This window comes from Hippoglossus hippoglossus, chromosome 15 (genome assembly GCF_009819705.1).
Source record: "Hippoglossus hippoglossus isolate fHipHip1 chromosome 15, fHipHip1.pri, whole genome shotgun sequence".
Lineage (NCBI taxonomy): Eukaryota > Metazoa > Chordata > Actinopteri > Pleuronectiformes > Pleuronectidae > Hippoglossus > Hippoglossus hippoglossus.
Genome location: NC_047165.1, coordinates 5,170,634 through 5,192,086, shown reverse-complemented (window position 1 = coordinate 5,192,086; position 21,453 = coordinate 5,170,634). Strand labels below are relative to the sequence as shown.

The 21,453-nt window shown below is 42.3% G+C and overlaps 1 protein-coding gene and 1 long non-coding RNA gene across 2 annotated transcripts in view; one reads left to right on the top strand and one right to left on the bottom strand.

Moving 5' to 3' along the window:
- The window catches only part of LOC117776052 (bcl-2-like protein 11), a 19,036-nt gene extending 12,882 nt beyond the window's left edge, over positions 1-6,154 (bottom strand). Inside the window, exons 1-2 of the mRNA XM_034609758.1 lie at positions 5,878-6,154; positions 3,166-3,605 (exon numbers count right to left, since the gene is read on the bottom strand). Coding sequence (XP_034465649.1) covers positions 3,166-3,605; positions 5,878-5,894 — 457 coding nt within the window. The 5' untranslated portion in view covers positions 5,895-6,154. The remainder of the gene's footprint in view (positions 1-3,165; positions 3,606-5,877) is intronic.
- LOC117776065 overlaps positions 1-21,453 on the top strand; it is a 27,611-nt gene extending 6,158 nt beyond the window's left edge. The window contains exons 2-3 of the long non-coding RNA XR_004616382.1: positions 10,783-10,787; positions 20,968-21,453. This is a non-coding gene — a long non-coding RNA (uncharacterized LOC117776065). The remainder of the gene's footprint in view (positions 1-10,782; positions 10,788-20,967) is intronic.

Below are 21,453 nucleotides of genomic sequence, written 5' to 3'. Positions count from 1 at the left end.
AGAAAAAAGTGCAAACTTGTGCTCGTATTCAATTATCTCCAGACTGATATGGACACAATAGAAGTGCTCAGGGGAAACAGGTACAACTAGTAAGTTGGTTCTATACATTTGCTGGACTGGGTTTTTCTCTCAGAATAGTTTAGTTTAGTTGTTCACCAAAGGATGTGTGGTATAGATGCATGTATGTCTGTGTGGATGGAACTGTTGTAACAGTCCAGAATGCCTGTCAGGTTCGGTTCGGTCTCGGCTAATTCTCTCTTCTTTCCAACAGAAAATTGCGGCTTGTGAAAGGCAACACTTAATCTGAAGAGTCTTAATTGACCCACAATGCATTATGAATCAGACATACTTAAGACAGTCAATAATTAGTCAGCCTGGTGCAGCCGATTAACTTGTTAGATCCAAGCCTCCGGCAAAATCTAGTCTCTGTGCAGCCGGCCCCTGAGGTTGTGTTATAATTAAACCCAGTGAATGTAAATTAGCCAAGAAGACAAGAAGAGGAGTGAATGTGAAGAAACCTGAGTGTGATCGTCCTGCAGCCGGAGGAGGACGACGTGTTGTGACCGGAGCTGTGATCACAGAGATCATGAAGCCGTCACAGAGGACACCGAGGACAGGATGATAAACTGATCCTCCTCAAGCTCCGGCTCTTTATCATCGTCTCAAACACAAAGACGGACCAGCAGTGTTGATAACCGAGACCGTTTTTTGTATTGAGGACAATCGTGTACGATATTTTGTGTGTCGGTGTGTTTATCTCCTATCTCTCCTATCTGATGGACGTAGAGGATTGAATGAGAGGCGAAAGGTTTCTGTCTGCGTTGCACAAAAGAGCAGGAGGCCTATTTTGACTGCCATACATACACACACACACACATGCACATACAGACTCACACACACACACATACATACAGAGAGGCCTATTTTGATTGCTGTACTTAATGAATGACATGCACACGCTTGCTGGTTTGTTTTGACTGTTATCTCATCTGTCTGGCTGCAATAGAGAAGAATAAGCGAAGTTAATCACTGCTTTTATAACAGTAGGTTGCAATATAGTGAAGCTTCCAGATGTTTTAACTCAGCCTCCATTCATCACTTCACCAGGAAAACACCACTGTCCTTGTAAAAAAAAAAGACTCCTGCTTACAGACATGCACTGAAAATGTTCCTGAAGTTCTCCAGAGGGGCTGTATTCAAGAACGCAAATATTTGAGATGGTTGCTCCGGACATTTTTCCCGAACTTTTCCTGACGGCACCAGGGTAAAAAAGTCTGGAGGTGTCCGAATGAGTCCATGTGAGGATATAACAGGAAAATGAAGAATTAACCGCGAGCAAGTGGCCATGTTGATGAAGTTTCTAACACGTGATGGATGCAAAAATGATAAAAACAGAAAGAACACAAATATCTCAGAAGAGAGAAGACTAGATTCACCAGTGTCGATGTGATGTAAACAAACATGTTCTTCCTTCTATACTCTACTCAGACGCCAGCCCTCGCCTGAATGTTGCGGACATTTTCCTGTTGTTGTGAATGCGTCCGACCCGAATAATGTCCTGCTGCTTCTTCATATGTGCAAATCAAAACTCCCGAAAATGTCCAGACAAAATGGCTTCATAACTAAAGTAGACGTGCAGAGGTTGATGCAGAAAAGTGTTTTTCTGCATCTGAAAAACCAACTCCGAGAAAAACAAATAACTAAAGTCTTATCAGGATGAGAAAATGCTTCTCCACAGTGGATAGGTTTTTTTCACAGTGAGGGGATTCACTCTGTTATTGTTTGTTTGGCCAAATCTCAAACCTCACGGCTCCGTTTGGTTTGAAACCAGGCAACAGCGAAGACAACTCCAGCCGAAAGCCTCCCAACCAGAGGCAGGAGTCTGTTTTCCTGTTAACATGTGCTCATGTAAACAAGTTCACTGCGGCTCTATTTTCAATCCCTGCCGCTGGAGGTGACAGACTTGCGTGTCTTGCTTTGTATCTAAATAAACAGCGGAAATAAAAACAGGGTCGAGGCTGTGAGAGGCGATGAGTGTTCCACAAACACTTGGGTGGTTCTGTCAATAGAAACTCAAACCTACACAACTTGGTGTCTTATTTTATTCTAAACATTGAGGAATAAACTAAATGAGTTAGGCTGCGTTTCAGAAGTGTTGGTTGTTGCGAGAATAAAAACCTGACGTCATGAAATAATCTAAACTCACAAAAAATGGTGAGTGGACTTTCATCACTTTCTGTTGAACTGACACTTCAACTTTTTCACTGCCTCAACACTTCAGCTTCCTAAAGGGGAAGTGAACCAATTCTACACATCGCAGTCTGTTTACGGATCATAAACTGCCTTAAGGCGTGCAGGGAACTTGAGATGATGTGGAAGAAGAGGAAGAAGAAGCAGATCCAGTAGATGACGGTAATGCACCTTGACATTTGGTTGCCACCCACCAAGAAACCGAACAAAGAAGAAGAAGAAGACTTTACCCGCAGGTCGTGTCTGAAAACGGCTTCAGTGAGGTATACTGGGTTAAAGTCACTAAATCGGCATGTGACCTACTCACCTGAAACTAGGTTAACACAGAGTATAGTGGAAAAACTCTGTCTTCCCTCGTGAGTAAGATGGGAGAACAAAAACTCCCCAAGCGTGTTCATCTTCTGCATATAACTTAACATTCACCACCACCGCCCAAATCTTTGACAGAGGAAGCCTCAGGGAGCTTGTGTTTGGCTACTGCACACCCACACACACACCAGTGACAGCAGCAGCTAGTGAAAACAGTCAGAGCAGCTTGTATGGGCTGATGCAGAACAGCAACTTTCACACACACAAATACAGATATTATGGAGTGTGTATTGTGTTGTTAGACACAGTTCAAACTGCAGTTTACAACCCCCCTAAATCTGATTGTGAGGGATACGAAAAGGGATTTAGAGCGTTGTTATGTTAAAGAAAACTTGATTTGAATGACATTGGAGCACATTGATGTCTAAGTTATCATCTCTACAAATAAAGGTGCTGGATAAGTAGTGCAGCCGGATTTCTTTGGTACATTTTGATATTTTTCCACTTCAAACTTGTCGGGGGACTTTGTAATGAGAACCTTTGATGTTCCACATGCGTGTTATTGGAGGTTAGTCATCAGTTAATCATCAAGGTGCCTGTGCTCACCAACCAGCCGCCGCGTCCCCGGTCCTCCACCGTGCGCCTCAGCCATGCGCTGCAAGGCGTGGTTCATCGCCTGGCCGCTGGGGCTCGGGGTCTGCGTGGCTCTGTCAGCCGTCACCGGCCGCGGGGAGAGCGGGGTGCTCGGCAGCGAGTCGCTGTCGAAGGAGAAATATCCACTGGAGTGGCGGCGAGGGGAGGTGAATATAGACCTCTTCTGAAACACGTCGAGGCTGTCCACGGAGGAACTGCTTCTGCACCGAGCCGGCGAGAGCGGCTCCCCTCCTCCTCCGCTGGAGCCGGTGTCGCTGCTGCTGCTGCTGCTGTTGTTGTTCTTCGAACGGGAGGTTTGCGCTGGTGCTCCGGTGGCACCGACTCGTGGTGGATCTCCTCCGCTCTCCTCTGTCGCCGTTACTGCGGGCGAGCCATCGGACCGGTTTGGTGGTCTGTTGGATGAACAGAGCGGAGCCGTGAGCCTGGGCTTTCATCACCCTGCGCAAACAGCCGACAGCCGCGCGTGTCTGTTGCATGTGGAGCTGCAGCGGAGCGTGTGGCGGCGCAGAGCCCGGTGCGTAAAGGACTGGACCCATTCACAAAGGGGGTCGCAGTGACCCTTTACGCACGGAATCTCTATGCCAAAAATAAACTGGACAATAGGTTCGTTTTAAGAAACTTAACCAAACTCTATCTCAGCTGATACGCACAGACGCGCCTGTGGTGAGTGTGTCGTGTCTGATAAGTTAATGCGCAGTGGACGTGTTCCTGCTCAGGCTGTAGCTGCAGGTTTCCTGTCCACACTGACCGCCCAGTGCGTCTCCTTTGTTTGACAGAAGTTGCTGATTGCAGCAGATTTTTTTGTTTGACTTGCGGGGAGAAGAGTAATCGGGCGTGAAGGAAGAGTCTGGACTAACTTCAACTGCGTCACCACGAGTCTGACAGAAAGTCACCAGTCTGGAAATGGCATTTTCAACTAAATCCACCAAAAATAATTTCTGTTGTCAAGTCCCCTTTTGTTAAAAGAAAATACAGATTCACATCGCGAACAATGTATTTTACACATTTGTCATTTCAGAATCTGGAATCTAAACTTTACAATCAACCAAAGGGGCTTTAAAATGTCAATATTTTGTCGCTGCGCTTCCTGTTTGTCCAGACTAAACGACAGCTTCCTTCCCGCTGACACTGACCTACTTCTGTGCCAAAATGACCTCAAACGTAAATATAGTTGAAACACAAAGTCTCCATGTCACACTTTTTACGCATCTTTGATATGATTGGCCCCTTTTTACGCACGGATTAACAACCGCACGGACGTGGAGCCTGTCCTCCTCCTGCAGCCCGAAGAAAGTGTAAAGCTTCCCCGCGAGTTTCGGTGCATGTCCGAGCTCAACCGAGGAGCAGCACGTCGGGGGGGGGGGGACGTGGAGAAGTGGCACCGAAACGTGCCGGCGACCACATCATCACCGAGAGGGAAGATCAGACGAAGGGAAGCAGATGAAATCAGCACCGGCGGCGCCAGAAAATTACCAAACCAGACGTTTAATCAGGTGTTTAATCAATGTCCGGCAGCACGTCTGCACTGTCACTGTATTTAGACGAAGTAGCAGCTGTAGTTTCTGTCTCCGCGGGCGACAAAAGAGGAGTCTGATCGCAACAGGACAAAAAAAACTGTTTACACGATAAGGTTTCATGTCACCATTAAGCCAAAGATGTCACACGGACAGTGTTTGTGTGTGTGTGTGTGTGTGCGTGTGTGTGTGTGTGTGTCCTGCTTTCAACATTTGTCGCTTTCTTCTTCAAAAACCCCAGCAGAGCACGTGCGCCATCCGCAGGACACTTCCACCGTCTCATTAACTGCTAATAAAACAGTTAGGACAAATTAGGGCTATATCCATTCCGCTAATTGGCCATTAAAATAAGTCTAAAAATTTAAGAAAGTCCTGTCGCCTGGACGGGTCTCGCTCCAAACGGAGAGTTGAACTATGAGGCAGGTGAACTCTGTGACCTCGATCAACAAGGGGGACAAAAAAACAGTTTTTAAAATAGTGAGAAAAGTTGTCTTTACTGTTTTCCTGTCTGACTTGTCGTCGTGTTGTCTACAAAGTTTTGAACAGTTCAGTAAAAACTGTGCACAGCTAATAAACCGCATTTTATCCTCTGCGCCCCTGGAGACAAAGCATCTGCATCGACATGAACAACTTGTCATTTAGACCCTAACGCGGCACTAGACCGAGGTTACACGCTGTTTACGCACGAGCAGTGGGTTATGGGATCCATTAAAGGAAATGAAGCCGGTGCGTTGCAGTGACCGGCAAAGTGTGAGGATCGATGCGGTAAAACACTGACAAAAAAAAAACCCCGTCACAATATCTCCTGTAATAACAGATCAAACCTCCATAAAGTGTGAAAGTGTCGCTTTAAAATGTAAAAGGTGCATGGGATGAAAGCGCAGCGCAGCCAGTTTCATTCGGTTTAAATCGCCTTTTACGCACGAAGAAAACTCGTCAGAAAAGTGACACTTCGCGTGGAGAAAGCATCGCAATGTTAAAGCAGATCCGGTGTGAATGTGCCCGTATTTTCAAGAAAACACTGACATTAAACGTGGACAGGGACTAAACGCGTGTTTTTTGTGACGTGACGCGCGGAGAAACTGAATTTTGTTTTTGTGGAGTGAAATAAAAACAACGCACAGTTGTGCACGTCTCTGTGCCAACTCACCTGGTCGGAGGGTACATGTCAGTGGCGGAGCATAACCGCTGTCAAGCTGGTGGGAGCGTGTCCGAACGATAATATCAGTGGAAGTCCGAATAAGATCCACAGGTCCGACCGGAGCCAAACATTCACGTCCAGGAGGAAAAGAACACAGAAGCAACACAGTGAGATAAATCCCAGTGTTTCTGGTGAAGACAGGAACGGTCTAATAATCCGCCTGGACAAAGTTTTGGCTTTGTTGGTAAACAAAGCCCAAACTCTTTTGTCTACACTGACGAGGTTCCCTTCCGACAGTCTACGATGCACTAAAGACTATAGACTATATGCGTTCTCTGATATGAGGGCTCCTCCCTCCAGAGCTCGACCCACCTCCTGCTGGGTGGGGTCTGTGCCTGGTCCCGGTTTCCTCTGGTCTGTCTCCCCCTGTCTGTCGCACGAGACTCTCGCATGCTGGCTCCAAAAACTCCAGTGTCTGACGACCGCAAAGAAGAAAGGTGGTTGATAATGTCACCGTTACTGCTTAGAATTATCTGAATTTGATTTCAAGTTCTACTGTTGCACTTTTTTCACTTACATCAGCTGTACCATCACTTTACAGGCTATGTTGGTCTAATGCACAACTTTGTACAGCTTCAGTTATTCATCTTTAAATCTGTATTTATATTTGGCCTCGGTTACTTGTGTCTTTCAATCACCTGATACTTAAAATATCTGTATTGTCAATATCTGCATTAGCACACATTTCTTTACAGTGAAAGCTCTGTAGTAGTTCTGGTATTTAGACTTTCATCTCAGTGCAGTGAACTTATTGTTGACATCACTTTTATTGTTCTTATGCTCTTGTGTTTGATATCTATCTATCTATCTATCTATCTATCTATCTATCTATCTATCTATCTATCTATCTATCTATCTATCTAGCTATCTATCTACCTATCTATCTATCTATCTATCTATCTATCTATAACAACAGTAGCAACAACGAGAGAAAACATCCGAATGAAAAAAATGTATGCATGTTAGAAACCTCATCAACCCCCCCACTCGGATCTCCTGCTGTGTCCTCACATCGGCTCCTCCGGACATGATTCGGGGGCTTTGGTGGCAGAAAATCAGCATAAAGTCTGGAGGCTCTCGCTCGGACATAGAGAATAACAGATTTGTCTGTTGTGTTTTGCGTTTTCAGACATGACCTGCGGGTGAAGTCCGGAGAATTGGGTCCAGAGTTTACCCCGAGTCTGTCTTTCACACATGTCCGGAGTCTGGTGCACGTCTGAAAGCAGCTCATGTTGCACCTTTAACCCTGTTACAACAGAACATCTCTCCAGATGTGTCTGTTCCTCGAAAGTATCTTGACTATAAATGTGGCTCAAAGGGGTTCTCCCGCTTTTTTAGAGGCGAGTATTGTTGGTGAAACAATGTTCTACTTACAGGACGTCACTGCTGCCTTCAAACAACAAGTCTCACATCTCGAAGGTGGTGCTCGCTGGAGGCAGGAGGACGGTCGGCTCTACACAACTCTGCCAGCTGCAGGGGAGCCACACACACACACACACAACCACACACACACACACACACACACACACACACACACACACACACACACACACAGAGCCACACACACACACACACGGAGACAAAAGGGTGAGACAATCAATTAAATTTACATGTGATCAATACTGATCAATTCCTCAGAGTGTGGGAACATGTGAGTGAATGGCTGCAGATATCGGTAACTTGTGTTTTCTATTGATGCTCCGGCTTTTATCTCCCTCTGTGTGTATCAGGTCGTTTCCGGCTCCGTCAGTGATGACGACAGTGACGGTTGAGATGACACCTCTTTGAAAAAGAAGTCATATTTAGTCAAATATAGGAAATATTTAGAATTGCTGCCTTGTAAGACGCCATAATGCGTGTTGAGGAAAACAGGAAGCTAAGACAGTTTCTCATTGAGGAGAAGATAATACAGCAGGAAAGGTGAAAAGAGTAATGAATGTATAATCATAGCCCTCAGTTGCCAAGACCCAACAGTCCCCAACAGCAGCTTCAGTTTATATAAATACAATGAAGCTGCTCCGGGCCACACAGACTCGTAGATAGCAGTCCTCTAAATGGGCCTGATTTTGTCATGAAGATCTATAGATTATTTCCTATTTAATAATTCCTATCCACATTTTTACACATGAGCGAAGTCAAATTAAGAAGCCATTAAAGAGAACGTCCCATTTCGCCATAGACGGAGACTCCTGCTTCTCCGCGTGACGACATCGCTAATGATTCCGTGGCCTCGCTCACGTTTATCGCTCCCATCAGCCTCCTCTCCTGCCAAGTTTATGAAGAGGGTGAGATAAGAAAGGGATTTTCTGCATCTAAATGTCCCCCCCCCTCTGTGGTCAGCTTCGCTCTCTTCTGCAAAATCACCAGAACAGTCAAATCATTGTTGATCAGCCCCACAGGAAGTGCAGGGTGATTACAGATTACTCACTACAGACGCCATTAAACACAGCCGAGCATGAAGAGCTGTAAACTTCAGATTGTGACCGAAAAACACACAAGGACAAAGATTAATGATACGATGACTCGGCAAATTCAGACATGAGGTAACCATGACTTCCTAGTTCGTGTCAGTCCACCCTCCCCACCCCCCACCCCCCCGAACATTAGTTCCTTATTGAGAAACCTGAGATCTGCTTGTGCTGTCGTTTGATAAATAAATCAAAGCTTATTTCACCGTTGGAGATCTTTCTAACCGAAGCAATAAATATCTGTGTCGCCTCGGAGTTATCACACAGTTGTAAAAGTCTAAAGCGTAAACAGTGGGAGGGTCATGCTGCTGAGACTCATTCACTGCAGCTCGACTTCATCACAGTCAGAGGGCAGTTGAGTTCATGTTGGTATCGTGGCTGTTTCACCAGGAGCCGGCAGAGAATCGAATTCAAACTCAGGCTTCTATCAAAGTTGCGCGTGCTGACACTTCAGGGAGGAAGCAGCGCGTTTCTTTATTTTAACTTCAATTCCAGGATAAAACAGTGGATCCAAACTTACATGTCAAATTCACACTTAGTTCTTTCTGCAAATATAATCAAAACAATTGAATCCAGATTAATTTATTTAATTGACATTCAATTGGTTCTCTGTTTATTTAAATGTGTGCATTCAAGTGTCTGACAGATATTCACTACTGGTCATTTAGAGGTAATGGAAAAGCCAATCAGTTCCCACGAAGTGAAGCATGACCCCCCCCCCCCCCCCACCTCCAAAGACAATACTGACCACCTGGACTAATAGTAAAGAGGGTGTGCGTGTGTATATGTGTGTGTGTGTGTGCGTGTGTGTACAACACCCATAACAGTATTGACTGGTTGTAATGTGAGAGGTCAGGACACAATAGCACCGTGACTCTGAAGACCTAACACCGTGCTGAGAGAGGTCACAACTACGTGTCACACACAGACATACGCACACACACACACACACACACACACACACACACACACACACACACACACACCAAATTGCCCCTTTGAGTACAAAGCACCATGGGGTTAAAAATTAAATGAAGTCTTTGTATATAATTCACTGTACAACTGAGGTGATCATCAGCGTCTTTTCACAGCAGCAGAAAACAAAATTTGTAATATGTATACATTTGTTAACTTATATACAATATTTTATACTTTTCTCACCATCAACAACGAAAAACAAGTGTCAGTGATGTGTGTCACTGATGCCTTTTTGTGGTTTTTCGCACGACAACTGAGATCTGTTGCTGATTTCAAGAAATGGAAACTGGTAAAACCCTTAAAAAATTTACTTTATAAATGGAATTAAACGGAAATAAGTACAGTTTGGACTTTTAACCTGTTCAGTTGATGTGTTTCCTTTAAAAAGCCGTAACGTGCATAGTCACCGTCTTCATTATGACTGTGATTGTAATAAAAGTTGCTGATTGTGTGTGTGGGTGGGACGTGTGTGCTGCTCGACGTCCCATTTCCACTGTGTGTGTGTGTGTGTGTGTGTGTGTGTGTGTGTGCGCGTTTGTGTGTGTGTGCACTCTTTGTTGATCAGCTCCAGCTGTCTGGTAGTACAGTTGTTCTCACTTTGCTGTGATCAAACAATAGTGACAGACACTCCTGTGCACACAAACACGGACGGACACACACACACACACACACACCTCTTGTGTTTTGCATTACTCATTAAATGTTGGGTTGGAATCCACTGAACACACTGTTTACCCTTCAGGACCTCACACATGAAACAAACCGTAACAATCAGCAGTGACAAAAAAACGTCACATAAACTGACCAACAGACGTCACCAACATTACAGCTGACGTCACTGACATGGACACATGTTGTGCATCTGCATGAGAGAATAACAACTAGACTGTAGTTGAATCCAGATCTTTCTATCTAGAAATCAACCACAAACTAAAATAACAATGCCGCTGATAATGGGATTCAACCATGGACTGGATATAAAGATGGACGACACGTCTCCAATGAAGCTGAAATATCTTCGATACGAACGCTGCCATCTTGAAGCGAGAGTCTGTCAATCATGACGTTTCTCCCCATTTTTAACTGCATCAAATAACTGATTAAAACTACTGGGAAAGATGAACCAACATCAGTGTGAAGAGAACTATCAAAAATGACAGAGACTATCTTTACAAAAATATATTTAATGTGCAATTTACGTTTTTAGTTTGGTTAATGTCCCATACATTAACACGGAGGAGGCTGGCCACCAGGTGGAGATTCAAATGCTCTGGCTTCGCTTCTAAGGAGCTGTCATGACGTCTATCTTCAGTTTACTGATTCAACATATGCATTCACTATACATCGTAAGTTTGTGGGTTGAAATTGAAGATATTTGCTTTCCTTTGCAAACTAATACAAGAGAAAGTGAAGGTGAAATAGTTCCTTCAACAGAGAAAAGCTCAACTTCCATGAAGCATTAAAGCTGCAGGAAAGTCGACATTATATCAGAACGTGATGTGATCTGCAGGAGTGTGTGAAGAGGGTAGATAGCTGAGATAACTGCCACAGGACAATGGCTGCTGCTGAAAAACCAAAAATATGAGAATCTGTTTTGCATAACGTTTTTAATGATGTTTTTTAAGAATGTTTTTATTTCTGAACGTTGGCCGACTGCCCCTTTGCCTAATTTCATCAAAACAGCATTGTTAACTTGTTAAGTCGGTGGACAGCACACATGCAAATGTTCAAACTGACGGTGGCGTGGGCTGCGTCTCGTGAGCAGAAAGTCCTCTGTTGAGGAAGAAAAGCACGTGGTTGGTGAGATACCTCAACAGCTCAGTGTGAACCGAGGAAATGGAAAAATAGACGTGGTTGCTCTAATAGATGGTCTCTACAGTGTGTGTGTGTGTGTGTGTGTGTGTGTGTGTGTGTGTGTGTGTGTCAACTGCCACATGAGGTCAAAGTGAGGAGTGGAAAAACACACCGACACTCACAACTCTGTGACCAAACAATTTTCCTGAATATAACTGAATGTATAAATATCTTTTAACTTTTATAATGCACTTTGTTTTGCACTGAAAGTGTTGCAAGTTTTTTTAATTGCACATCGACTGTCGCTGCTTTTCTTTCATGCAAGTGGATAAAGTTTTGTTTATGCAGTAATTTCACAGCTTTACTGAACCACAAACATTTGTCCCTCACTGTCTCATCCATACACACGTTAACCACTTATATATAAAAAAATATATAAATAACAGCTACCTTATGACATATTTACCACATATCTTAATTATTAAGTCAATATTTGAGCATTTCCACTGATGCCAGATACAACACATCTTGTTGATTCCATGCTGCACCCACACGACACACAGATGTCACCTATATCATTAACAATGGCTCTGTTGTGTACAAGTGTCCCAGAAGTTCACAACAGTGTGAGTCCTCGTGCACGTTACCCTGAAAGGACCCTGAAGCATCATTAATTATTCATATCTATAACTGCATCTTTACTACTGTGACGTGCTTTCACTCTGCAGCTCAGACTCAAAGGTGGGATGACAGAGGGTTGCAGGTTTGAAACTCAGTACTTCTAATGCAGTGTCTGTACTGCTTTTGAGGGTCTCGGGAGGAGCTGGATCCAATCCCAGCCGATTCACACAATTTACATTCTCCAATGAATCTCACCCTGATCTGTCTTTGGACTGTGGGAGGAACCCGGAGCACCTGGAGAAAAGCCACTTAACCACAGAGAGAACGTGCAAACTCCACACAGGAAGGCCGGGATTCGAACAGGAAACCTTTAGGCTATGAGGCGACAGTGCACCACCATATCAAGCTGCAAATATGCAAGATGGCGGTGTTTGGATTCCAGATATTTCTACGAACTAGTTTCAAGCAACGCAACAGGAAATGAGTGCAAGAGGAACAAACGGTAAACAATTTTAGATTTTTTTGCTCGTACAAATTTGATCACTTGAGCCATTTTCATACTTCAAATGCAATTTTTACCAGATTGACACGTGTCAACTCAGTTACATGTCAGTTTTTAGGGCTGTAGCTAAGTGAGATTTGCACGGGGAAGACGTGACACGTTCACAGACAATAACAGAACAAAAAACTATGACGCGTGCAGCCTGGTTTCAAGAAGTATTGATTCAGGGCAAACCCGCCCTGAATCTAGGACTCCGTTAATTTCACAAACATGACCCCATGACATTTTCTCCGAAACACTAAATTTTCAACGTTTCATTGCTCTTGTCACAAACCCCCACACACACACTCATCTCACATATAAATGAAACTAGCCACAAAACACGCCTTAAAATGTGATATTTAAGAGACAGGATGCAGATAATCAGATGAAAGAAGTCGAGACTGTAGAATATGCACTCGGTGTTTCCCCCTGCACAAGATCAGATGGGGTTTTATTCCCATGTACAGTAAATTCACTGCAAACACATAATATATAATATAATATAATAGCTTCACCCAGCTCTGTTTACCCCAACCTGCAGATAACCGTTATCATGGGGCACTTAATTCAATATTACGCACAACGACGTTAAATCATTTGTGGTAGATAATCATCATAAGAGATTGACAAACAATATTTTACAGCATTTTAAATGTTACAATGAGCCACCGGGGACGAAAAGAAACAAGATCAATTCTCTCACTATGTTTCTCTCTTGAAAACATTTGTTATGGAGGCAATGATCATAGACTGTAAATAAAGATGGACGCCACATCTCCACTTCCTCCCTTTGTATAAAAGCGGAGCCAAAATATCCCGGGTGCCGCCATCTATGTGGTGACGTCAATCATGACATTTCAGCATCAAACAACTAATTCAAAACAAACTTCATCGGTGGGACACGAACTACCTAAGATGACAGAAATCGTCTTTGAGAAAAATGTATTTAACATGTACTCTTCTTTGGGTTTGGTCCACGTCCACTAACATGGAGGAGGCCGGGTTTATGAGCTGTACTCCAGGCAGAACATGAACAGAGTCACATAACAAAGAGGAGACGAGTGTCCCTCAGGCTGATGGAGAGTTACACAGATTTGTCTTAATTATTCAAACTGTCGTCGGGCTTGTGGCTCTTGTATGAGCCTCGTTCTGCCTGTAAATACTCAGACAAACACGAGTAAGGGACCAAAACCATAAAATGAAACTAAATATTAATTTAATGCAGAATTTAAAACTCACATTTGTTAAATGCAGTTGAGGTTTTGTTTTTCCAAAGTTAAATAAATTATAAATAATTGGAAACAAACATGACAGATATGTTTGTGGTCATGTGACAGGTCTGCTTGTTGGTGATTGTGTGTGAAGTTTGCAGAACAGTGGGCGGACTCAACATGAGAACTTAAGGTTTCCTCTACCGACATCAGACGACTAGTGGAAAACTGGTTACACACACACGCACACACACACACACGCACGCACGCACGCACGCACGCACGCACGCACGCACGCACACACACACACACACAGCCTTCTCCTCTTGTGCACGATGATAACAGCACGTATAGAAAAAGCTCTGCAAACATTAACTATGTGTGACACACACACATAGAACGAAACACGGAAAACAAGACTCTTTTTGAGAACATAGAGAAAAAAAATTAAAAAGTTACAAAAAGTATTGCATCCGATTCTTTGACAAGAAAAAAGTTGCGAACACAACATTAACATATTCACGTCTAAATTTCATCCACCCGTTAGTTAAACCATTTATCAAACCAGACAATATTATCTACTAATGTGTATTTACAATATTTGTTCTCTATTTGCTCTGAATTTGGTCTCAGCTGATATTATCTGTTGGTTCATCATCAAGGACCCATCAGTCTTTTCATGTACCGATCACGTATAAATGTTGGTTTTAGAAAAGTGAATATGTATGAATAAAGTAGTTCAGGATCTGCAAACAGCAGAACTATTTCATTGGAATAAATAATTCACTGCGTTTACTTTTTATTTTTATTTACATCTTTGCAGGCAGCACCTTGACTCTGAGCACAACCGTTAGATGTAGAAAAACCTCAAGAAAAGAAGAGTGAAAGGTTTTAAACATCAGTAACAACATGAATATATAAAATCTATAATGTTTCATACACACCAACCACTCTGTTAGCTGTATGTGTAAAAACAGTTAGAATGAGTCTGTTCACTTTCTTACACAAGTTGTGTGAAAAGGCCCAAAAGACGAAGACATTCTGCCACAACAAAGCTGCACACATGTGACTTCTCTTTTTGTGTTTTCTTCTCATCTCTGTTGTCTGTTACACACTGAGAGGTTTTAATATTTAAACAAAAACCCTCTTTCACACTGTCGCTGTTTCAAAGAGTGAAGCTGCCTCCAGCCAAGCCGAGCTTTTCTTCTCTCTCTCTCTCTCTTTTCTACCTGTTACCTCATCTCTCCATCTTCTTTTTGATGATTCTTTTTTCTTCTCTCTCTTATCCTCCAAAGCAACTCTCTGCAAGTGTGTGTGTGTGTGTGTGTGTGTGTGTGTGTGTGTGTGTGTGTGTGTGTGTGTGTGTGTGTGTGTGTGTGTGTGTGTGTGTGTGTGTGTGTGTGTGTGTGTGTGTGTGTGTGTGTGTGTGTGTGTGTGTCTGTGTGTGAGTGGGAGGGTGCAGAAAAAAGGTTAGAAAGGTTACGCTGTTACAGGTGTGAAAGAGTGTGTTGTTTTCTTTACCTTGACGGATTTTTCCGAACGTGCAAAAATATAGAAAAAAATATATACACCAACATAAATCACATGCATGCAGACACACACACACACATGCACAAAAAAGTGAGGGCAGGAAAGCGAACACACACACAAACACGTGTGCACACGCCTGTACACGTCACTCCCTCCATCACAAAGGAAGTGCCCTTAGCACATTCTGAAGTTGTGTATTTTGGGGGAAGAGGACATGCACATGCTCAGACACACACTCATAAGAAATCATACGTGATCTGTTTCTGGTGTTTGTGTGAAAGCAGGATAATGTTGTAATGTGTGTGTGAGAACATGGTCCTAATATTATGAGCATCACATTCCAATTTTTTACAGATTATTGCTGCTTCGGTCGCATATCTGACGATTCTTTGTGAAAACATTAGTCGAGCAAATTAAGAGCTGATAACGTCACACTGTGTCTATTGGTGTGTGTGTGTGTGTGTGTGTGTGTGTGTGTGTGTGTGTGTGTGTGTGTGTGTGTGAACAAGAGGACAGATGTTTTAGAGAAATATTTGTGAGGTAAAATACTAATCACTTTTCTCACAGATTAATCCAACTTGAAAACGTGATGACGGTCATCTCATGAAAACCAAAATGAGCTGAGCAGAAATTAGTCTGTATATAGAGAGGACAGCATGTGTGCAGCCAAATCGTCTTCATTGCCCCCTGGTGGTCACGGAATTCTGCATCGTGGAGACACGTCGTCCATCTTTATTTAAACTATGATTTCAACGTGTACAAATTTTCTATCTTCATCATTCTCATGATATTCTCTCAAATTTCTTTTAGTGCTGTTTTAAAATGTTTTTCCTTTAACACATTTTGATTGCTGCAAGTATGCTCGACTAAACACACAGAAATAAAAATGTGTCCTTGACCCGGTTGTAACGAGTCATTTTGTGCTGAATCAGATGTTTTCAGACGTGTCGGCTTGTTGCCCTCACTTGACCTGAACATTTGATTTATGTGCCTCTCATGACTGTTTTTATTGAGATGAGTCGGGAGTTAACCTAATTAAAACATGATTTCACCACATATGTAGTAAACTTGGCCAGCGCCACACAGACAGTCACCAAACCAAAGGCTTCAGTTACACCACTGAGGGTCGGTGAGGTGAGTGATCGTCCTGTTTACTTCTTCAATGTGCATGTTGGACAGTGCTGGGCCAATTCTAGCCACATGACTTACAATTACAACGTTTTTTTAGGCTGGTGGAAGAGACACACTCACAGTATACAGTGCATTAAAGTAAGTAACAGACTTCAGAGGGAGGAATGTTTAAGAAAAGCAGGAATTATCAAAGGTGAGTTTTGTGTTTTCTCGGCCAGAAAACTCAATAAAGGTATTAGTTTGATGAGTTCACTCTCGGCCCTGACGCTGATACATCTGACACACACACACACACACACACACACACACACACACACACACACACACACACACACACACACACACAGTGCAGTGAAGAGAGATCTGAAGCTTCTAAATTCAATAAAACCCTGAGTTCAACTTAACAGTAATTGTTGCATCGCAGGCATCAACACACAATTAAATCAAAAACATGAACTTGTTGAAAACTGCAGCTTAACAACATTATGGTGAATGTGAGATTTACACTATAGGACAAACTCATAACTACTGACTGATGTACGATACAAGCAGTGGAGGTTCAGTCACCTGTGTTTCAGGCTGATAGTTTGATTCTGTTCTCAACTTCCAGATGTGGAATCATCACCATCACTGTTTAAAGAGATGGAAATGTGGTGTATGAATTGTAACTCCCAGATTTGTGGGATTGTTTTGATTGTGTGTGTGAGTCTGTTGTTATCTGGTGGTGAAGATGATGGACAACGTGACTGATCCCAAAAGTGTCTCAATCACCACCTGGTGGCCGGCAGCAGTATAGGTCAGAAACTCCACCTCCTCCATGTTAGCGGACGGGACATCGACCAAACTAAAAAGTCAAAGTACACCTACATTTTTTCCTCAAAGCTGGTTTCTGTTATTTTATCAAGTTCTTATCAGACCAAACAAAATCCACCTCATGTAAACAAAGACTTTGCTGCACTATGAACATACTAGAAACTCTTTATTTCACTCATACATAATAAACAGTGTTGTTCAGTTGGTGATTCACACCTGTAGTTTTAGACCAAACACGACAACTGAAACAAGCTAGATACGAGTTAGTGGAAGTGTCGACACACGTCCTTTTCATCTGAGCTTCCTCAGGAGTGTCTTGTGTCTCAGAGTGTGTTTGTAATCCCGCAAAAGACATACACGAGTGATGTGGTCACACACATACACACACACACACACACACACACACACACACACACACACATACACACGGTGGCATTATGCACCTGGCTGCAGCTTGACAAAAGTTTATCAGCAAGTGAATCTAGTGTAAACCAACAACGCAGGTGTCCCGCTCCTGTGTGTGTGTGTGTGTGTGTGTGTGTGTGTGTGTGTGTGTGTAAGATACTTTTTCAGTAGTGCAGTTCTGTACTTCAACACCGTCTGTGTCTTAACGAGCAAAAGAATTTGAAATGAAGAAATCAGAATGAAAACCTATCGTATGATTTGTATTTTAAGATTTTTACATTTTTCAGTATAATGTTAATGTATCAACGACGAGTTCATTTCAGATCGTTAATAGTGAATGTGCTTGTTTAAAAAGTGTGAATGTTTCTGTGGCTGTGATCGACAGTAGATGTGAATATCTCCTGATCATTGATTATTGATCTGTGCCTCCAGACAAACAGATGAACAGGACACTCTCCCTCATGGTGTTTACTGTATATTCAGTCCTCCAGGGTCACATTGGCTCCCCCCTGTGGATCAGACTATCGCCTGAGAGAGAAGCCAGGAGGCTGCTGTGTGTGTATATACGCTGGTTATACAGACAAAGACTGTATACATGAATTGTTATTAAAGCCTGTGACGGCCACTGCACCTTAAAGGTGATGATGTTTTCTATTTACCATTAAAACACTTTGCTTTATCACACTGTTAAATACTATCCTGTCGTGTCGTCCAACATCCTCTCAACAACCTGGCGAAGGCTGAGCTGCTGCAACACCACAGTTTAAGAAGAGGAGGAATGATTGGACTGCACCATTCTGCTGCAGGCTGAAGGGGGTGTTCTCAGGAGCCTCCTCCATCTGTGCCACAGAGAACTGTCTTTTCTCCCCTGCAATAAGCTATGGACTGGCCAGCGTGGACTACATCAACCTGCAGTCAGGAGCTAAGATGGTGTCACTTTGTCTGAGGAGCAGTGAGTCTGTTAAGTTCTGTTTAGTCGACCCACGTTAAAACTCTAGAGCTGTTTGTAAATTTATCACTTTTGCTTTGTTTTGTTACCCTTGTTTCTTAAATTGTGTAAATAATTTGGGTGAATAAAACCCATATTTTCCACTAGGCCTTGATCTCCTATTTGTTGTGCTCCTTCACAAAGCCTATTTATTAACATAAGGGATTTTATTTTACAGAACAAACGAGGTAGAAAAGATTTATTTATCGTATTTATGTTTTGTTTTTATTTATAGATGTTTATGGTTAAACCTAAAAAAACATCCAGCTTACATTTCTTTGTCATGAGTGTTTGAATTATTACCAATTTTATTAGATAGACGATCAGCTTATAAATCAATATCAGAAAAGTTTCTACTCTTTGATATCAGCGTTTTAATCTGCATCATAAACATGTAAATGAGTCGGTCTCTAATTGTTTTATGTGTGGAGTGAACAATCAGAAAGAGACGGATGAAAAGATGGAGACAAAGACGATGAAGAGTAGATGAAGAATCTGATCAAGTCTGGGACGGAGATAAGCACCTACAGAACTTTCCTCCTCTTCTTTGATGTTGAATCAAAAGTGAACAAACAGAAAAACAAAGGGTTTTAATGTGTGTTTCGTGTCATCACAGAAACAGGGGAAGTCCTTTTCATATTCTTTCTGTGTTCGGGGATGCCAACCTCAGAGGAAACCCCTCCTCCGCCTGCCTCCCACGCATCCACCTACACAGTGGAAACTTCTGTCTGCACAAACACACACAAACAGACACACACAGAGGCACGCACATCGCAGCTGCCCGGGGGAGGGTTTCAGATGATGTAACACACCTTTGGCAGGCATATTGGGAGTCAGGTGTTTGACGGCAACAATATTCTCTATTATACATTATATAACTAAATATTTGTTCTGTGCAATATGTGGTTTGAGGTATCTGTAGTGTACTTAAGTATCGTCATTGTATTTATCTGACACTGATATTTACTGGTTCATCTACAAATTAAGATTCTACCAATAAAACAAATGAAAAACTTGTAAAATATGATGCATTTTACATTTTGAGCTAAAACAGGTGGTCACTTATGAAAAAAGTGATTGATACTTTGTAATTTTCTTTTCCTTTTCCTCATCTTGATTTAAGGTAAACAGGAAACAGAACCACCTAATCAGATTTCTCACTTTCACAATGAGCATTACTGAACGCATCTCACTTCACCAGCATTCTGAGAAGCTCCACTTATTATTTACTCACTATTACTAATCCTTTCTCACATTATATCATCCACTGCAGCTCCGTGAGGCCAAAACAGGTTTGTCAAATAACATCTGACGAGAATAACAATAAAAAAACACCTTCACAGAATGTCTCTCTCACTGAAAGGTAGATATCACATTCTAGTTTCATGTTAATCTAAGACTAATCTAAGGAACTCATATTTTACACAAGCACCTTATTGAAAAGAGCTATTTGAGGAACTGAAGCGTTTTTCTGAGCTTATTGACGCACAAACTGTTGTGGTGTAAATGACTCATTTCTAAAATAATCAAACCAAACATCAGCTGTTTCAAAGAAGCACAAACACAAAACAGTAGAGATGGTAGGTTTTAGGACACTGATCAAATAAATCCAAACACACTGTGTAATGTTACAAACGCACACATGCATGTCACATGTGAGGATGCTACTGCAGCAGCGGAACAATGCAGGGCTCCCCGTGTGGGGGCCGACACTCAGAGAACGGGATGTTCTCTTTGGTGAACACACACTTCATAGTCTTACACGCACACACACACACACACCACAAACACAAACACGTGGGTGTAGCAGTAAGTCAAAAGGGAAATCTACCTTCCAGTCAGTGTCTGCTCCAACGAGATTTCTGGCGCCACAATTATTAATGACACAAACTACTTTTTCTGCACTTTCACTTTGTTTGTATCGTCATTTTGAAAGTGTAATCACAAGAAATGATCTTAGTTCAATTAAAAGTTTCAGTATCACTACATCAACAACATCTTGTATATTATTTATCATTAGATCTAAAGACAACAATCTGCTCACACACATTTTATTTCTTCTTTCCTTCTTGTTAAACCCAGTTTTTCTCTCCCAGCATTGACACTTTCTCACAGTCTAGTACTTTTCCTCTGTTTCAACATTTGATTTGAAGAGAGAAGTTTTTTTTATGTGTGAGATGATCAAACACGAGTCTACTGCCCCCTAGTGGCTAGCAGGTGCAGTGGAATAGAACAGAACAGATCAATTTGAACAGAACTATAGAGAAACAGAAGAACAGCAAACAACACAATCGAACAAAATAGAAAGAATCAGAAGGAATAATTTGCTTGAATATTATAATAAAAAAATCATACATTTCTTTCAATAGCTTCCACATCATGTAACCGACTGACTCCACAGCTATGATCCTATTCCTCATTCCAACAAATCAATATAATTACATACATTTTAAACATTAACATGGATATATGGAATTTTCTATTCATGACAAACCCCACAGAAAGTTATTGCATGAACATTATATTTACACACAGTATAAGTGTCGTGATCTAAAGCAGAGGTTCACATTTTATATTTTCACAGGTGCTATTATTTCCCAGGAATATTTTTCATCTAATTCAAAGTACACAAAACTACCTTTTAAGCATTGATCTTACAGGTTTAGCAGAAACGGCTGAATACAAGCAGCAGTTCAGCCTTTAGTCCACCTCTCAAGTGTCAGGGAAGTCCGACTCCCCTTCTCCTCCCTGAAAACTCCTCTAGTTTCACTGGTTATTTCCCAACAGATTTCTTCCCCACAGGTTTGTAAGTAGTACTGTCAGGAATATATGGTTGTGCGTTACAGTCACAGGTTGTCATGTGTTCCCAAGCTTGAAAACACAAGTTTACACGATGTGTCGGCCTGAGGGAGACGACATCGTCCTGATCCACAAACATCAGCACGTTTACTTCGTCTGATATGTTTCGATATGTGTATTTGTGCGTAATGGCGTTAATGTACGGAGATTTAAGGCACATCACAGGCAAGGTTAGCGTAAAAT